This window comes from Athene noctua, chromosome 19 (genome assembly GCF_965140245.1).
Source record: "Athene noctua chromosome 19, bAthNoc1.hap1.1, whole genome shotgun sequence".
Lineage (NCBI taxonomy): Eukaryota > Metazoa > Chordata > Aves > Strigiformes > Strigidae > Athene > Athene noctua.
In genome coordinates, this window is record NC_134055.1 from 152,410 (window position 1) to 168,971 (window position 16,562).

The following is a 16,562-nucleotide window of genomic DNA, read 5'->3' on the forward strand; positions in this document are numbered from 1 at the left end:
TACTGCTGCCTCCACCTGTGAGCTCTATGAGGAATTCAGCATCCCAATTAGATATCTGCACAGTACTAATACTCCTCTCCCCCTACTTTTTTTTTTTTCAGTGATCTGTTCCATTTTGTCATTCAGCAATATGTGACGCATGCACTTGCAAATACAAGCTATGACCACCCAACTCCCTTTACTATTCACCCTGCCAGAAAATGCCTCATCTGAAACCAAAACAGCCCTTCTTTCTCTGAAACACTGTCTCTGCTCTTTATCCATTTTGTGTGTGTGTGTGTGTGTGTGTGTGTGTGTGTGTGTGTGTGTGATGACACACATGCATTTCCTTGTTCCCCACAGCACTTCCTGATTGAGTAGCAAAAGTTACTTACTTGACACTGTGCCTGGTATTTCTTTGTTGATCGTCCAACTATGTAGATCTGGGATGGCGACAGAGCCAAGACATTGTACACAGAAATATCCTTCATGGAACCATATGCAGCACAGATTTTGATGTGGCACTGAAACAAATATTACTTCCAAAGTGAACGCTCTGTTAAACACCATGCACCACAAGGGTGGCATTTGTTTTGCAATGAAGCAGCAGATGAGTTCACTGTTAACAACCTCATTTTGTAAACCACAGAAAGCTAAATCTGTCTGCCTGCATGCCAGCAAGAACCACAGATATGCACACAGGAAAGAACAAGCAGTTCATTTATTTATTTGCCATGCCAGGAGGCCCCTTGGGATGTTTTATCAGCCTTTCTTGCTCTTTGAAAAGTGGGGAAAAAAAATGAGGAATGGCAACTAGACTTTGTGATGGCCAGTGAGATTTACTGTTCAAAAGGAAGGGAGAACTCTAACTTCACTGAATGACATTCCCTGGAAAAAAAGTTTTAAGGCTATAAACAGGTTTCTGGTACCTCTTGCATGAGATTCCGGAGAAAAATGGTCTTTTGTCGCAGTGGATCATGAACAAGTCCATCTGAGAAGAAGATCATCCCTTGTGGGAAGTTGTGTTGAGACAACCATGAAACCACACGCTGTTTTTGCATATCTGGACGGCCAGTGATATAGATAATTAGATATCCCAGGTCCTGCCAATGCCTGCCAGAAACAGTGGGTAAATTATATAGGTGCAAAAAGAGAAATGATATCCACAGGCTAGGCCAGCATTTCTTTGCTCAGCACAGACCCAGGTAGAAGTCAGACAGTATCGTTCAATAACTGGAAAGCAGCATGCCTAAGTCTATGCTCCTGTCAAGAAATTAAGTAATAATGTCTACATCCTGAGGGAGATGGAGGGAAGCTAGAGAAATTCTTATACAATATGTTATATAAAATTTAAAATAGACCTTGCTACGCATCAAGTCCTGCTAACTTTGAAACCTTTAACAAGATTTCCTGCCATTTTAGCTGTAAGGAGTGGAAACCCTTGAAAACTGGCATCCCTCCATTCCCATGCAAGCTCCAAAATGAGAGCTGTATTTCCCCATCCAGTGCGACATTAACAGACTTGCAAGAACGGATTAAAAGACCTTTTAATTTTTTTCTCCAAAAAACGCTCTTGCATTCATAGCACTTGATATTTTTAATTTAAGGAGAAGTATGTCTTATGTGAAGTTAGTGAAACACAAAACACACTCTTTGCTAATCACAGTAACACATGGAATCATTGTTAATTCACTACACACACTTATTTAAGTCCATCTTCCCAAGAAGCAAGTTCTAATCTTTAGGCAGCTTACACTACAAATTTTGAAGTAAACCACAATGTTCTAAGATTCCTCTGAAAATCTGGCAGACCTGATGATGTCCAAGTAAATATAGAAATGTATCTGCAAAGAATCATGGCCTTTAAAGATTTGTTTATTTAGTAAGAAAAAATCTGCCCTCATCCTTCCTATTGTGTTCAAAATTGAAGTGTGAAACCTCACTTACCTGACAACATCAACGGCCCCAGCTCGGACTTTGGGGTCACTTCCCATAATTGAAACACTTGCTGCAAAGGAGCCGTCAATGCTGAACACAACACATTCCATTCCTCGGGGGAGCACAGTCAGGTAACTTGCAGCACTACTCTGGTCCCCTCTGGAAAGTCAAAGCAATAAATACATTTAAAAAGCAAAATGTCAGAATGTATTTTCTGCACGTTCTAGTTAAGACCTGAAATTAGATCTGTCTGGATCTACAACTTCAAAAAATCGCTGTCAAATAGGGTTTCTGATTTCTGTCCTATGTGGAGCAGTTATAACTTACACTTTTAGGAAATAGCTTTTCTAAGAGAAATTTGGAAGCTAACTTTAGTAAGAAATCACATGTATATAAATACCTAAAAGAAATAGAAGAAAGCCCCCAAAACAGCCTGAAATACTCAAACTGCTACTCAGACATGCTGCCTGTCTATATATGTACACATATAAGACATGAATGCCATATATATGCACACACACACACACACACACGTACATACACATATAGTGCACAGAAACCGGCTAGATTTTTTTTTCCCGTTAGTCTACAGTTACTGGCAAATTACTAGAAATTACATGGGAAGAATTGATACGCACCTTTTACTGGCATGTGCTTATACCAATCAGCTTTTCTCCACTAGATAAACAGTCAGTAATAGCAGCATTACCCCTCCCTCTATCCTTGCAAATTACAATGCGAATGCCAATCCAGACAAGAAAAAAAAAAAAAAAAAAAAAAACAACCCCAAAAAACCACCAACACCAAAAAAAATTCAATCATGGAAGGCTTTTCTCATGGAAAGGCATATGAAATGCATTCTTCTCCTCGTGATGTATTTTCCCCAAGAGGGCTCGACATTAAGACACTAATAGAGCACAAAGTGATCCAATAGCATCCCATGACCTCATGTTCCCTAAAAATGTAATCTGAACACCACATCTTCTTTCCTTTAGAAGGGTGATTATTGTATGATCTAGAAACTTGTATCTGGTAATGAAGATTCTTACAATATGTGTGCACAGCTTAATGAGCAAAGACAGGACAATCTCTTTCATTACTGTCTGAAAATTACTCCTGAAGCCTAAAAGCCCATGGGAGCTTAGCTTCTGAATACACCTTCAATTGTTCTTAAGTAACTCTCTTTTCTTGAATTGCTCATCTGTTCTATTACACTGAGGTAAAATATTTCTTCCTCCTCAATTAGCACTTCGTAAAATTGTAAATTGACTTTGGACTTGGTTAACTGGTAAGTAACAACACATTCTGTTTCAGCTAAATTCATCCCACTGATTTAGCTGCCAAAACAGGGATTCAAAGGAAGCTGTAAAGCTACTTCCTAAGAGGCTAGGCAATTTATTTCTGAGCACAATATTAAACTAAAACTCTGTATTAAGTCAAACTGGACTTTTAGTAAACGTAAGATTTTTGAAAAGCACAGCTACCCCAGGCCTGCCTCTAGGCCAACAAATTCTATTTCACACATCTTTATTCTTCATAGTTTATTCAGCATAGAGATTTTTAAGAAATGCTGGAGAGCTGACTGATTTTACTTCCATGAATTATTTTCAGGTGCTCTTTTTTGTTTTTTTCTTTTTCCCAATTTATAAGCAGCATGGTCTTGAGTATAGAATTAAGGTAACTCTGTTGATCAGCCTGACATCAACAGATAAACAAGTGGCTGAGAGCAAGGCAGTATATTCTCTACTGTTAATTTCAGTAAGAAAAGCTTCTCGTCAGTCTGAAGAACTCAAAAGCTATACCCTGAACAGGCTGCAAAATATCCCAAGTCATACATTCTTGCCACAAGGCGACTGGTAACAGTCATCCAGTCCTTATATTTTGCAAGACGAAGTGCTCCTAAACCAAACTGCACTGAGGATTTGTGTTGCAGCAGAGATAAACCCACTGGCCTGGGCACCTGGAAACTCTCCAGTAAACTGCTGATCAAATCTAAGCTGACAACACAGTGACAAGACCAAGAAAAGATAAGTAACTGACCAAAATCTCCCTCAGCAACCCCTTCAATCTTACACACCTTGGTGTCTTCCTGAGCACAACCACCCACCACATCTATAGTTCCAGCTCAGAGCTATTACCTGACCACCATTTTGATGGGATACACGCCAACTCTCAGTCTCTTCTGCTTCGGTATGTTGTAGGAGATCCGGCCACTGCTGTTGGATATCTCTGTGTCGAAGTACACCCACCTACCCGAAGATGGCTCAGTCATTATGAAGATATCAACCTGCAAAACCAACAGAACAGTCAGCTAGTGTGACTGTAGGCAACGCACCCCCTTATTTACAAGGCCCACCAAGCCTAGATCACATTAGTATCTCCAACTACGACTTGCACTAAAAGCTTAAAAGGAAGTTTGAAGGAACTTCAAAACTCAGTAAAAACTTCACAGAGAGACCTTTCAATTAGAAAATGCTTCCTAACACACAATACAAGAGTTCACTGCCTTCATCATTTAAAGCACTCAGCACTGGAGGTGTCAAACAAGGGTACAGAGCTCAGAAATTTGGCAGGAACCCTAAACTAGAAAAAAGATCATTTCAGCTTGCATGTATATATTACATTTTTGCATACTAAACCTACAAAATGGAAAATTTAATCTGGTTATTAGAAAAATACAATCTTTCTCAAATCATAACCTTGCATAAACACTTCAACTTATCAAGATTTTTTTCCAAAAGGTTTTTGCAATATGCTTTTTTCCAACTGAAATATTTCATCAGAATTAGCATAAAGCGTATGAAATGCTTTGGCCTGAACCGGCACTTTTTAGCAGTAAGTACATAAGTAAGTCTGAGGGAGGTATCTGCCAAGCTCTCCTTCTGTACTCAGTTTTAACAGAACTCATGCATACAAGGTTTATGTGGACTTCTGAAGGGCTCAACATGCAGGCAGGTACTCTGCAAGACTTGCCAGCAGCTTACAAGACCATGCTGTTTGTGTGGATATCCTCGATAACTCTGCAGATATGCTCTTTTTGGACATATGATGTTACATGACATTGGGATGTAACTATAAATAACACTAAATTTATTCTCAACTGATGAAATTCAGAACTGAATTTTTCAAAGGGATGAGCTTTGGTGCAAGGGAAGAAATGACAGATATTGCTGACCCAGAAGTATTATCTGGATCAAACGGTGGGTTTCTTTCTTTCTTCTGCTTTTTGACTGCAAAGTGAATTCACAGTTTGAATACAGATGTGCGTCAACTGCCTCTTTACAGTCTTGGATGGTGTAAGTAGGAGAAACCTTCACTTTGTGATTCCAAATTTCCAACATTCAAATGCAGCATTAGTGGTGAGAAGGCCAAGGAAAACATTTTCATGATTTGCTAGGGGAAAAACTTCTTTCTAACCTGCAAAGGAATACAAGACCTAACCAGCAACAGAAATATTTTGAGAAATTTTCTTTGTTTTATTCAGCCATTCTGTTCTTACCTTCATTTTTCCCCTTCAATAATTTTCTCAAGTCAAGCCATTAAAGACTGGGATGGGGGGCGGGTGTATGTGTAGTTCAGAAAATGTTTTTTAAGTTTGCACTGGGCATTTTGAAAAATTTGCATAACTACAGCCCTTTCAACATTTTCTTTTTTTCAATATCAATGTGAAAGCTACTAGAACAGCATTCTGCTGACTGTAGTCATTGAACTGTTCTGGCTCGATTCTCCCTTGCCATGTCAGGAGACCATAAAATATAGCCTTTTATGTAAAGTTACTTGAGATCCTTGGAGGAACAAATGTTGAAAAAAATAGAGATAGTATTTCCATTAGTTTTGAAACCCCTCAAAATGAAAACGAAAACTATTGGTAATTCTTCACTGAGTATGGAATTCTCCCCAGTGCAATAATTAGAAATAATCTTAACATTTTTACTTACAAATTTCTTTAAATAGATTTTGATGACAAGATTGTATTCAATACTCAAGCATAATCTGAAACTGTTTTCCCACTGCAGAAACACAGTTTACTGTTTAACCCTATCCATGTGAAGTGGGAATATGATTTCAAGGCAACCAGACAGCACACAATAATCAAGGCCGGGAGGAAAAACATTAGACTGTAATGCCCAGAAAATAACGGGTTACGTAAATTCCAGACACACACCTCTGACCTCAGGAAAAGCACTGAAATGCTGAAATGTATCTTCAACCTAGTTTTTGTTCGCACACTAAAACTCTCAGTGTGTTGTCTTTTTTACCAACCCTAATTCATCCCAGTAAAAGACTCAGGGCTAAAATGAATCCAGACTACAAAGGTGTAGAAACCCCCACAGGCCCATTTTAGGAATTCCTGCAAAAACAAGGGTAGTCTCCAGGACTGATCTCTGCCTGAATGACAACTGTCATGTCAAGCCCATTTCAGGTTAATTAACATTTTCTAATAGGTCAACAGACTGAGGCTGAGATTACCCAGGTGGCCAGTCCCACAGGAGCACGGGAGGCTATGACTGGCAGAGACTCTCACAGAAGCTTAAGCTCTGTCTCCTTCTCTTGACCAGACAGCCACATCCCCATTATCACTACTCTGTTGTTCCTCCACAGGAGCCACCCAAAGCAGATGAGGTTCCAGGAAAACACCCCACGTGCTGAGGACAGCACCATAATGTGACAGAGCAGATCAGGCTCACCTGCCACATTCAAACTAACACGTCAAGGTCTGCTCAAGTCTGCAGGCCACACTGCTAATTGACATAAATCCTTCCCCTCCTCTAATTCGCACTAGTGAAGGTGGGAGAGGGATGGCCTTTCCTTTGACAGATGCAATGGTCTTGTGGTAAAAATGGTTTCTTCTCATTTCGGCACTCTACCAGTTACAAAAGTGTCCAGCTGAGGCATTGCTAGGATATAGGCACAAATAATTCATGACATACCAGCTCTGATTTGCAGTCTTCCTGACTAATCTAATTGAAGACCTTCAACACAATCCAATACACTCAGATACATTTAACTGACTTTTTGAATTTACACTTGAGAAATGGCACAAAGAGGAAATTATTAAGTCCCAGAACCACACAATTTTCATGTTCTTGACAGGACCACTATGAACACCTTTGGTGCCCTGTTCATCATTGTGCCAGAAGAACCTTATCAATGAATAAAATGTGATCAGATTGAAGAAATTTGTAAGTTAACAAAGAGCTGTGATTCAAATCTTCAAAATCAGACAAAATCTGTGATCCTGTACTGCATGTAGACTCAAGTGATGGGGATGCTTTCTTTACAAACCATATGGGAGAAGACTGAAGCAATGATGGGTCTTAAAAATATAACCATAACTTATATTGACAGTTCAATGTGTATTTGCATGCGTGTGATGAATTCTACAACAAAATCTTAGAAGCAGCACATCACTTGTGTCTTGTGGAGTTGACTAACAAAGCTCAGCTGTGACAGAAGCACGGTCATCAGGGACATGGTCCCAGAAACATCCATCCCTGCCACGTGCACTAGCAAACAGACTCCGAAGAAGACACGCCATCAGTGTCTGATCCCTAGAGGCATCTGGTTAATGCTGCATCTTAGCAGAATGGGCACCTACAAAACAGGCCAAGTGAAGCCTCCACGCTTCAGTTCTACCCTCGGCTCAGTAGCATTGCTCTGTTCGTTTCCACAAAAGAATCTTACAGTCTCAGCGAATATAAACAAATGTGTTCACTTAATGCTTGGCTTTGTGGGCTGTAAGCCTGGCTACTGCAGGCAGCTTTAGGAATGACAATTCCAATCACGTCACATTCCTACTTAAATTCAAAAATGAGTCTTTACTCTTGCATATATAAGGGGAAACAGCAGCCACCTAGACTCCAGAATCCCTCCTCCTTTATTTAGTTGTCTTACCTGGATAAGAGGATATACATTTTTCTTTTAGTGATTTGCCAAACACTATAAAATTCTTTTTCCCCCTTGCTGAAAAATTGTCTCCGGTAGGTGATATGACCAAATGGCAGGTTCAGAAATCACCTCACAGCACACTCATCATTAACCAGGAGATGGCAGGCATCATGGAACACGAATAAGAGCTGGGAAAAAGGTCAGCTACCAGGAAAAGCCCACTTACAGCACGTTTTTGCCAAAGTGGTGGGGGCTAGTGACATACTTCCCCTCACTGTAAGGCTTCCTCTGGTACTATGTATGTGTGCTACATTCAATAACTGTTTCCAGTAAAAGCTGGTTCATAAAAATAAGGAAATTGATTACCCAGACTTTACCTTTTCACCTGTTAAAGCTACCATGTCCAGAGGTCCATACATAAAGCGCCCAACTAGTACCTGAGGACCATCTTCTGCTGCAATGACATCATTAGCTCGGTGATTAGCAGTCACATTCTGAAATAAGAGCAGAAAGTGGGAAGGGTAGTGTTTGCTTTTGCAAGGAGCCTACTGCCTCTGTTATGTTATTATGGACAGTGGCACAGAAGCAGAGTCCTGGACAGTGTGCCTGAGGTACGTCCCAGTGCAGCTCAGAGCACCTAGCTGAACTGCCCTCCTGTTTCAGCTGGAGCCAGGTTTCCAGTAATGGTGGGTTCCTGAATAGGCTTTCTAGTGAGAGCGCTCAGGATGACCAAACAAGAGAGCACACTGAAGGGAATGCCAATTATCTTTCACTTCAAGTGGTGCCATAGATTCACAGAATTATGTACGAGACAGACACATCTTAATTGACATTTCCAGCTGAAGTGGCATCTGAAGAATGAAGAAAACATTTTTTTCCACTTGAGTTATGGATTCATCTAGTGTATAAGAAAACAGAACAACCTCTTTGCTTAATTGAAACTTAAGACCCCTCTGTCATCTAAAGAAATAAATATACATTCTCCCAACATGTAGTGACAAACTAATAAATTGTTCCTATTCCATAGCTGTTAATTTGTTTGCCTCTGGATTATGTTAGTAGTTTTCATCTCTTTAGTAATATTCAGTTACATAAACTCATGCTTTGGGAGATCAAACTCCCATTTAAATTGCTGCCAAACCTAAGTTCTATAGCTGCCACATACATTCAGATTTATACTTACTCTCAATTTGACATGTGTCCTTTTGCGTAGCCATTTTTCTCGTGGATTGGAAGGACTTAGTGTTGCTGGATCCAAGTTGTCATTTTCCTTGAAATTTACATTTTCATACCTCATCACCTGAAATTATGTTAATATTTTAGTAGTGTGTGGCCTGGGGAGTGCTGGCACTTGGCAAAGAGAGGGAAAGTACACTGCTGCCCCAGCTGAATGGCACTGTAGAGCCAAAAGCACAATGAAAGTAGAAAGAGGTACAGGCTGTATGTTCACCTTAACTGCACAGATAATAAACTGCTTTCACTCCGTTAGCCAACACTTAATTTCAAGTACTTATTGAACAGCTTTTACATTCACAACAGAGCTTGCAGATTCTTCCAGAGAAAATGGTGAAAACATTAGGATGGTAGCAAGTGACAGTCACATGGTCTGCAAAGTCAGTAAAGCAGCTTAAAACCACTGAATTATTTTTTTAATGTTCTTTATGTGGCAGAGGTCAGATTCCTGACTCCATCTGCGTTGATCTTCTATGCATACACCCAGACAGAAGGGTTCTTATCACCTTTTGAATATTACTCACCACTGTAGTAGGTGACAGGCTCAGGATTTGGCTTGTGACTAGTTAACGTCTGAAGGTAAGAGGACTATAACTTGTGAACATGCAGAACCCCGATCTGTCATATAAGCTACACGTTCTTACAACCTAAATACCACACCAATACCAAGAAACTTGCATGTCCAACTCAGATTTCAGGACACAACCCAGAGATTTCAGAATCTTACTGAAATCTGTGGGTTGCACCCTGGGATCACTGCTGGTGCAAGGCTACTTCATTTTGAGTGAGAAATAGCTTAGTCTGTCTTTCACAAGCCAGCAGAAAATTACTCAAGTTGAACAGTTGATTTTCTGTGCTGAAGTTTTCCTCTTTGGGTACCCTCCCTGGAAGAGGGGCCTAGAATAAATCTGAAAGATCCTGCTGCATTCAGTCTTAGCAAAGCAGATGGCTTGCAACAAATCATCATATTATTGCTGAGAGGTCAGTGTGGTTTTTAACAAAGTGGCATAAATTCTATTTACTGGAGGTCACGTGCAGGAATTAATGTGTCCACAGAGCACTGAGGAGCCATTAGCCTTAACGTTAACCCCCAGCAAGGGCAGAATGTCCAGACTGTGCTGGAACTAACCAGTCCTTTATGTAGTGCTGTAAGCTCACATATTGCTTTACAGGCATGTTTCAAATGTTTGAAGTTCCTATTAAATTCTAAAAGCTGTAATGCATGTACAAGGCTAGGTAAGACACAACAATGCAACTTGATATGAATGATCCAAAATTACAAGTAGAATAAAGCAGGAATGACTGCTAACAGACAAGTAGGACCAGGGAGGCATCTGAAAGGAAAAATGGGAGAATGTTCTGATGGATTCATGGCAAAAAACATCCTGAGAGAGAAGATAAGATGACAAGAGCTGTAAGAGAGCTGCAAAGGAGAGGAGAAACATCTATGTACAATTATCTAGGGCCCTTCCACAGAAAAAACAGGGATTGGCATCCTGTCACTTCCAGTAGAAACCTCTCCTCCTTTGGGATGAGCATCAAATAACATTCCTGTTCCGGAGACTGTTCTCATTCATAGAAAAAACTCTTCAGCAACTTTTGCTTTGCCTTGATTGTGGTGACGCTAGTTATAAACAAAGTTTTTTAAATTAGCTTTTAAAATTCTGCATTGCTTAATGATACATTAAGCAATCAGAAATCAGATATACTAAGGGATGCTCTGAAAGGACAGCAAGAGGCTGAAGGACCCTTAGAATTTCATCAGTTAATAACAGTAAACAAAACCTCTGCAAGGGTCCGGTGCTGGTGCACGCTCCGCTTGCAGGCTGCCCTGCAGCAGCAGGGCTGGCGCAGAGCGACAGGGCAGGTCCTGGGCTGGAGGGGACGGAGCTCCGCTCCCAGGTGAGGCTCCAGGGACCCATCACTGACACCAGCATGGCAGCAGAAGGTGCAGGGAGTTAACGCCCAGAGAACAGCCAAAAGGCGCTGCGAGAGGGGCAGGCATGCTGACCGGCCAAACTGACTTCATGAAAAAAAAGTCACTGTGCAGTTTTCTGCATTATTCTCTCCACTGTTTGTCTGGCAGCAGCTGTTTCATGATCCGATGGATGGGAAAAACACACTGATTCTTGGGTTAGTCCAAATTAAACTGCCCGTGACTGGCTTTTGGATGAGGGTCACTTTGGGTTCTTGGAGGGACACATCCTACAGGTTTCTCTTGAACACCACTTAAATTATTTTTTTTTATTCCAGGTGAGATTTCTCAGCCTCGCCACTTTCTCTACAGATCAGAGCACTAAATTATCCCTAATTCACTGCGAGTTGCTGTCTAATTACTGATACAGTAGGAACAAAAGACCCATCATATGACTCAGAAATAAATTCTGAGGAGATAGGGCACACAATGCCTTGAAACACTCTAGTATAGTTACAGGAAAGACTTGATTTGCTTATGGGAGCAGTACTTTCAAACTGCTGGCTTATTATCAAATGTATGCTAATAATTCATTATTTAGTAGGGAAATACATAACTAAGTAAGGCTGGAGACAGCCTATTCCTTCAAAAACAGGAGGAAATTGATAAATAATACAGGGTTATACTGATCTGGGGCATGGGAGGGATGAGTACAGTCACACAAGTCAGCAGTAAGAACGCCAGCCAACAGTGCCAGTGGTGGGCTCACTGTCCCCTTCACCTCTCCAGTAAATCCACATCTGTCATTCCTACATCCAGTTGTAGGTGATGCAACACAGTTAGCCATCTGACTGAACTAAAGATTTAAAGTCTTGATCACCCTCGGAAGATGCAATTAACAATCAAAACATTATTTGTTGCAGAGAGAAAAAAATAAAGAGATCAATGACCTGTCTTAAAATGAAGGCCACAACATCTGTTGATTCCCAGTAGCTGGCATGGAAGAGATGCGGCAGGGCCACAGTTGGAAAGGCTGTCAGCACATCTGGACAATACAAGGAATAATCTATTCGTTTTGTTCCCCACCACTTTGCAGTAACTACAAAAAAACCAAACAAAATAACATCACATTTCTATATCTTCTTTAAAAAATCCCTTGATGTCTTTATTTTTAAGCTAGATAATTGAATGAAGTCTTCTGCTTTTTTAATCTTGTTATTTAGAGTCTGTTAAAGGTATCTATCGAGCATGGAAGTACTGTTTTCACTGACTGCATTACCACTTAAATGTCTGCAATCTAAACAGTTCTATGTGGTCCAAGTTTTGGGAAGCAGAAATCACCTCAGCATGATTGCCACTGCTCCCTGGTTCATGGATAACGTACAGGGAAAGTCTAGTACTTTTATGATCATGCTATAGAGTAAGAATTGCAAATGCTTCCCAAATAGCAAACGAACACTGATGTATGACTACAGTCCATAACAGGACAATATAATGACTTATAGCACTTTTAATTATGGGTAACAAGTCTTATCTATCTATATTTCTTCATGCCTGGAACATGTTGCTAAACCCCTGTTAGTATGAAACCCTTAATGTCTTTATGAGAGGCACCTTAATATAAAACTGTGACCACTTCTGTTGCTTTATCTACTTAATCATAAACAGAAGAGGAAGCTAAATGGTGTTATTTAAAATTGCAGCAACTTTGGCTGTTCTCATTCTCCGCAAATTTCCAAGCAGGTAATTTTCCTTTTCATAATAAACTTTTCCACAGAAAGGATGTGGAAGGAAGGGTTGTTGCCGTATCAGAGCGCTCATGGCACCAGGCTTCACTCACTGTTGGTGAGGTATGCTGATGGCAAGCTTTCTGTTGACCCTGAGTTTTCACTGTTTGTGCTGGCCAGGCTCAACTTCCTTGTTTTCCCTTGTGGTTGATCAGATGCATTTGGAGATCCAGGACTCTCCTGAGACAAAGGTATGTTCCAAGAGCTGTTCTCAAGGAACAGAGCACTGTGGTTGTGGAGAGCATCACCTGCAGGTTACAGAAATAAAAAAAAAAAAAAAAAAAAACAACCACACAACAAAAAAAACAATGGGATGAACAACATGGCTTTGAAACTAGTGTGCGTGTGTGTGTAATTCTTTTTTTTTTTTTTTAAATACAGAGCTAGTGAGAGTTTTCCTGAATAGTATCAGATTTAATGACCATGAATGAAACTCCTTCAGAATGAGGAGGACTGCATGAGACAGCACGATTAAATGGACAAAGCACCCCCTACTGCCATCAAAATTCAATGGCAACTGGGTGCTTTTGGCCAAGATCTTCCAAACTAGGTACTGATTTTGGAAAGCTATTTTACTTCACACTCAACCCTATCCATTTTAAAGTAATTCTCTGAGAAGAGCTAGACAAGCCCTGGGAGTCTCTGACACAAGCAAAATGACTTTAGAAATGATCTTCAAGCAAGGTTGACTACTCATTTGCATGTTCCCAAATGGAACAGAATTCTCATTTATTCAAGCCACTCCGACGAAGTTATGGGCCATGGCTTACACCTCTACTTAATGAAACAAAACACAGCCTTCCTCCTGAGGTGTTCTGAAACACGTAAGAACAGACGTGCATTTAAATAAAGGCGTTGCTGATAATTTTGCTTGAAGCAGCCTGCACATCCCTCCTGCACCCAGAAAAGGCAGAACTTCAACTGGGAGATAGGATATACAGCAAAGTGTATATCAAAAGCAGCTGACTCCTCAGCGCTGTTTTTGGGAGAACAAACCTCTTGCTGAGATTGAAACAGTGAACAGAAGAAAAAGGAGACCCAGTTCAATGCACATAATACAAAAGACAGCAGACAGCCCTTAATGATGTATTGCTCTATTTCTGAACGTATTTCAGTCCCATTCAGACAAATAACTGTAATCATGCTGTGATTCATCTTTCACATGGTCTTGGGTTGGGAACTATGTCATACGATTCTTTTATGTAGTGGAAGCCTGGAATAAGTTTTTCTTCAACTTCTCAAGTCTTACCAGCTCTCAATGCAACGAATACCTCAATAGTGCACACAGGAGAACACAAGTTGCTGCTCTCAAGGACACCATTCCTTTAAAAAATACACTAGAAGTGTAAGTGTCTACAGATTATCAGAACTGGTAAAACACGTCACCACTGAATGAAAAGGAATAGCACCATAGCTCCCTACAATTTCCTCCCTTCCAGAAAGAAGACGCAGCTAGAAAGATTCTGGCTTATTCTGACATAAGCCTGAATATCAAAACTGCATGACACAACACAAGGAGCTGCCCTGCAACTGAATCAGAGAAACAAATAAATTCTAACACTTTGTGATGGGCATGTAGTTTGGACAGAATATGTTCAGTTGTAGTTTCCATGGGAACATGCGCTTTGAGTTTTCATTAAAGAAACAGCAATGTGCTGCTTCCGTCAGAGGAATCTTGTTGGTGCAATGGGAAAGCTTGATGGAGGTGAAAAGAATGGAAAGATAATTTTATTACTTCCCTTGTCTCAGGCAAACTATACAAACTCCAACACAGACAACTAAAAAGAAACACCATACTGCTTTCCCATTACATACTTCACAAGATGAGGAAGTATTATAAGCTCTTTGTAGTGACAGAAGCAGCACAAAGCAGCAAAAGGTCTGATTCTATGTCACACTAAATTCTGAACAGCAAGGTACCTGGTCCTTCTGACAACAAACCCTAAATCATGTGGCCTAATATACCACAGCAAACGTCTCACTGAAGAGAGTAGCAGAATCTATGGACATAAGCCATGAGGAACGAGGAAGTTGCCAAACTGCACCCCATTAGGGGTCCATCTGAACCAGAACCCTGATCCAAACATCAACCAACAGGAAATTCCACAGAAGAAGGTGCAATGAATCCCATAAATGAGAGCTGTATCACCATGAAGTGCTCATGACTGGCAGTGTTCTGATGCATACTTTCTGCTTCCCCTTCCAAAAGATTAACAGAAATAAGAAAGGTTGCACTTTTAAAATAAATTTTCTGCTTCTGAATGGTTGTTGCTATGCTGAAAGAGTTGTAAATTGATCTTCATCTAATCCCTCCTCCCCCATCATCATTTTGTAAGAGCTTTGTTTTTTTCATTCCCCCTAAAATGGAGATGGAGAAGTAAAAATAGTAATTTGGCACAAAATGGAAAACATGTTGTCAGCCAACATATCTGTTAGCCTCTTCCATATACTGACTAGCTTAAGACTAGCTTGGTAAGGGGCCTTGAAACCTGTTGTTTATTTTGTACTGCTCTTATTCTAAGGTCAGTAACTCTTCTCCCTATGAAGAGTTCAAATCAACGAAATGGAAGGCATCTTTGGCAGTTTTTTCTCCCCTGTTTACCGAATTATCTTTATTTTATATAGTTAGGGCAGTCTGCTTTTATCTCTGTAGGTCAAGTCTTTGTTGAATTGTAAAGGAGGACAGAGAGTACCAATTAGAATAATAAAATACATGTAATACTACTTTTTTCTAAAAGTCCCGTGCTCGACTTTTGACTAGGACAGTCTACTTGTATAATTCTTCCATTTAAATAACCCAAAACAACCTTTCTTCTGGCTCTGAGGGTCACTAAAGGTTCTTACCACTTATCCTACCAATCTAAATGTAATGTCATGCTTGATAAGAAATAAAGGCAGATCATTTTAAAAAACTTAATCTTGGATAATTTTTATAGTTACAGACAATACCAAGAGGCAAAGTGCTTCCTCGAGGCCACACAGTAACTATCTCCAGGCAAAATAAACAATACTTTATTTTATGCATAAACAATTGGAGAAGTAGTGTGCTTTTAGACCTTACTATCCATAATGAAGCTGACCAGTTGGATCAGTCATAGTCTGGACTGCCATTCCTGCACATTCCTTACAAATTAAACCTTGTAAGAGAAAAATTCTTGAATTATTTCGATTGTGCTGCAAAGTAAAATGCAAGGTAGATGCTCAAACAGTAAAGAGGATTATGATTATCTGTGTTCTGCTATGTCAAATGTCAAAAAAGTAGGATGGGTTGAAACCAGGTGTTTTGAATTAATACTTAACAACCATATTTTTAATGTTCAAGTAGATATAATGCATGATGTCATCAGCAGCAAAGCAAAAAAATAAATTATATACCACATGTTAGTTAAGTGTCAAAAGACACGACTGGTGGTAGATCAGAGCCCCGTCACAAAACTAAGACTTGCTTCTGGTAGCCACAAAAACACTTTGATTATGAAATGTCAACTAGGCAGCAGCTGAGAAAGCTGCTGTTTAATGAAAGGTCATGACAGCATGGCTTTCTCTGGGCTGTAATATAACCTGAACTTTGTACCTTGCCCTTATAGTAAAAATAAACCCACCCCCACCAATTAATAAGTCGCATTTTTGTCTGAACCACTGTCTACTGCTATGTCTTCTGTCAGCAATCATAGATAAAAGAATTATGAAGATAAATGTTTTCTCCACCTGCTCTGTATGTCTGGCAGTGCTTTCAGTGCAGTTTCTTTTACTTTCACCTGTCTGGATATCACAGCAACAAGAGATAAATAGCCCCTTAAGAGGTGACTTCTGAAAAGGTG

The 16,562-nt window shown here is 40.1% G+C and overlaps 1 protein-coding gene across 5 annotated transcripts in view; it reads right to left on the minus strand.

The window, feature by feature from the left end:
- Window positions 1-16,562, minus strand: part of PITPNM3 (PITPNM family member 3) — a 103,442-nt gene that overhangs the window by 6,462 nt on the left and 80,418 nt on the right. For all 5 annotated transcript variants that reach the window (XM_074922505.1, XM_074922508.1, XM_074922504.1 and 2 more), the window contains 8 exons: window positions 12,795-12,989; window positions 11,905-12,053; window positions 8,990-9,106; window positions 8,184-8,300; window positions 4,056-4,204; window positions 1,927-2,076; window positions 909-1,092; window positions 375-503 (listed from right to left, as the gene is read on the minus strand). In XM_074922505.1, the coding sequence (XP_074778606.1) occupies window positions 375-503; window positions 909-1,092; window positions 1,927-2,076; window positions 4,056-4,204; window positions 8,184-8,300; window positions 8,990-9,106; window positions 11,905-12,053; window positions 12,795-12,989 (1,190 nt within the window). The remainder of the gene's footprint in view (window positions 1-374; window positions 504-908; window positions 1,093-1,926; window positions 2,077-4,055; window positions 4,205-8,183; window positions 8,301-8,989; window positions 9,107-11,904; window positions 12,054-12,794; window positions 12,990-16,562) is intronic.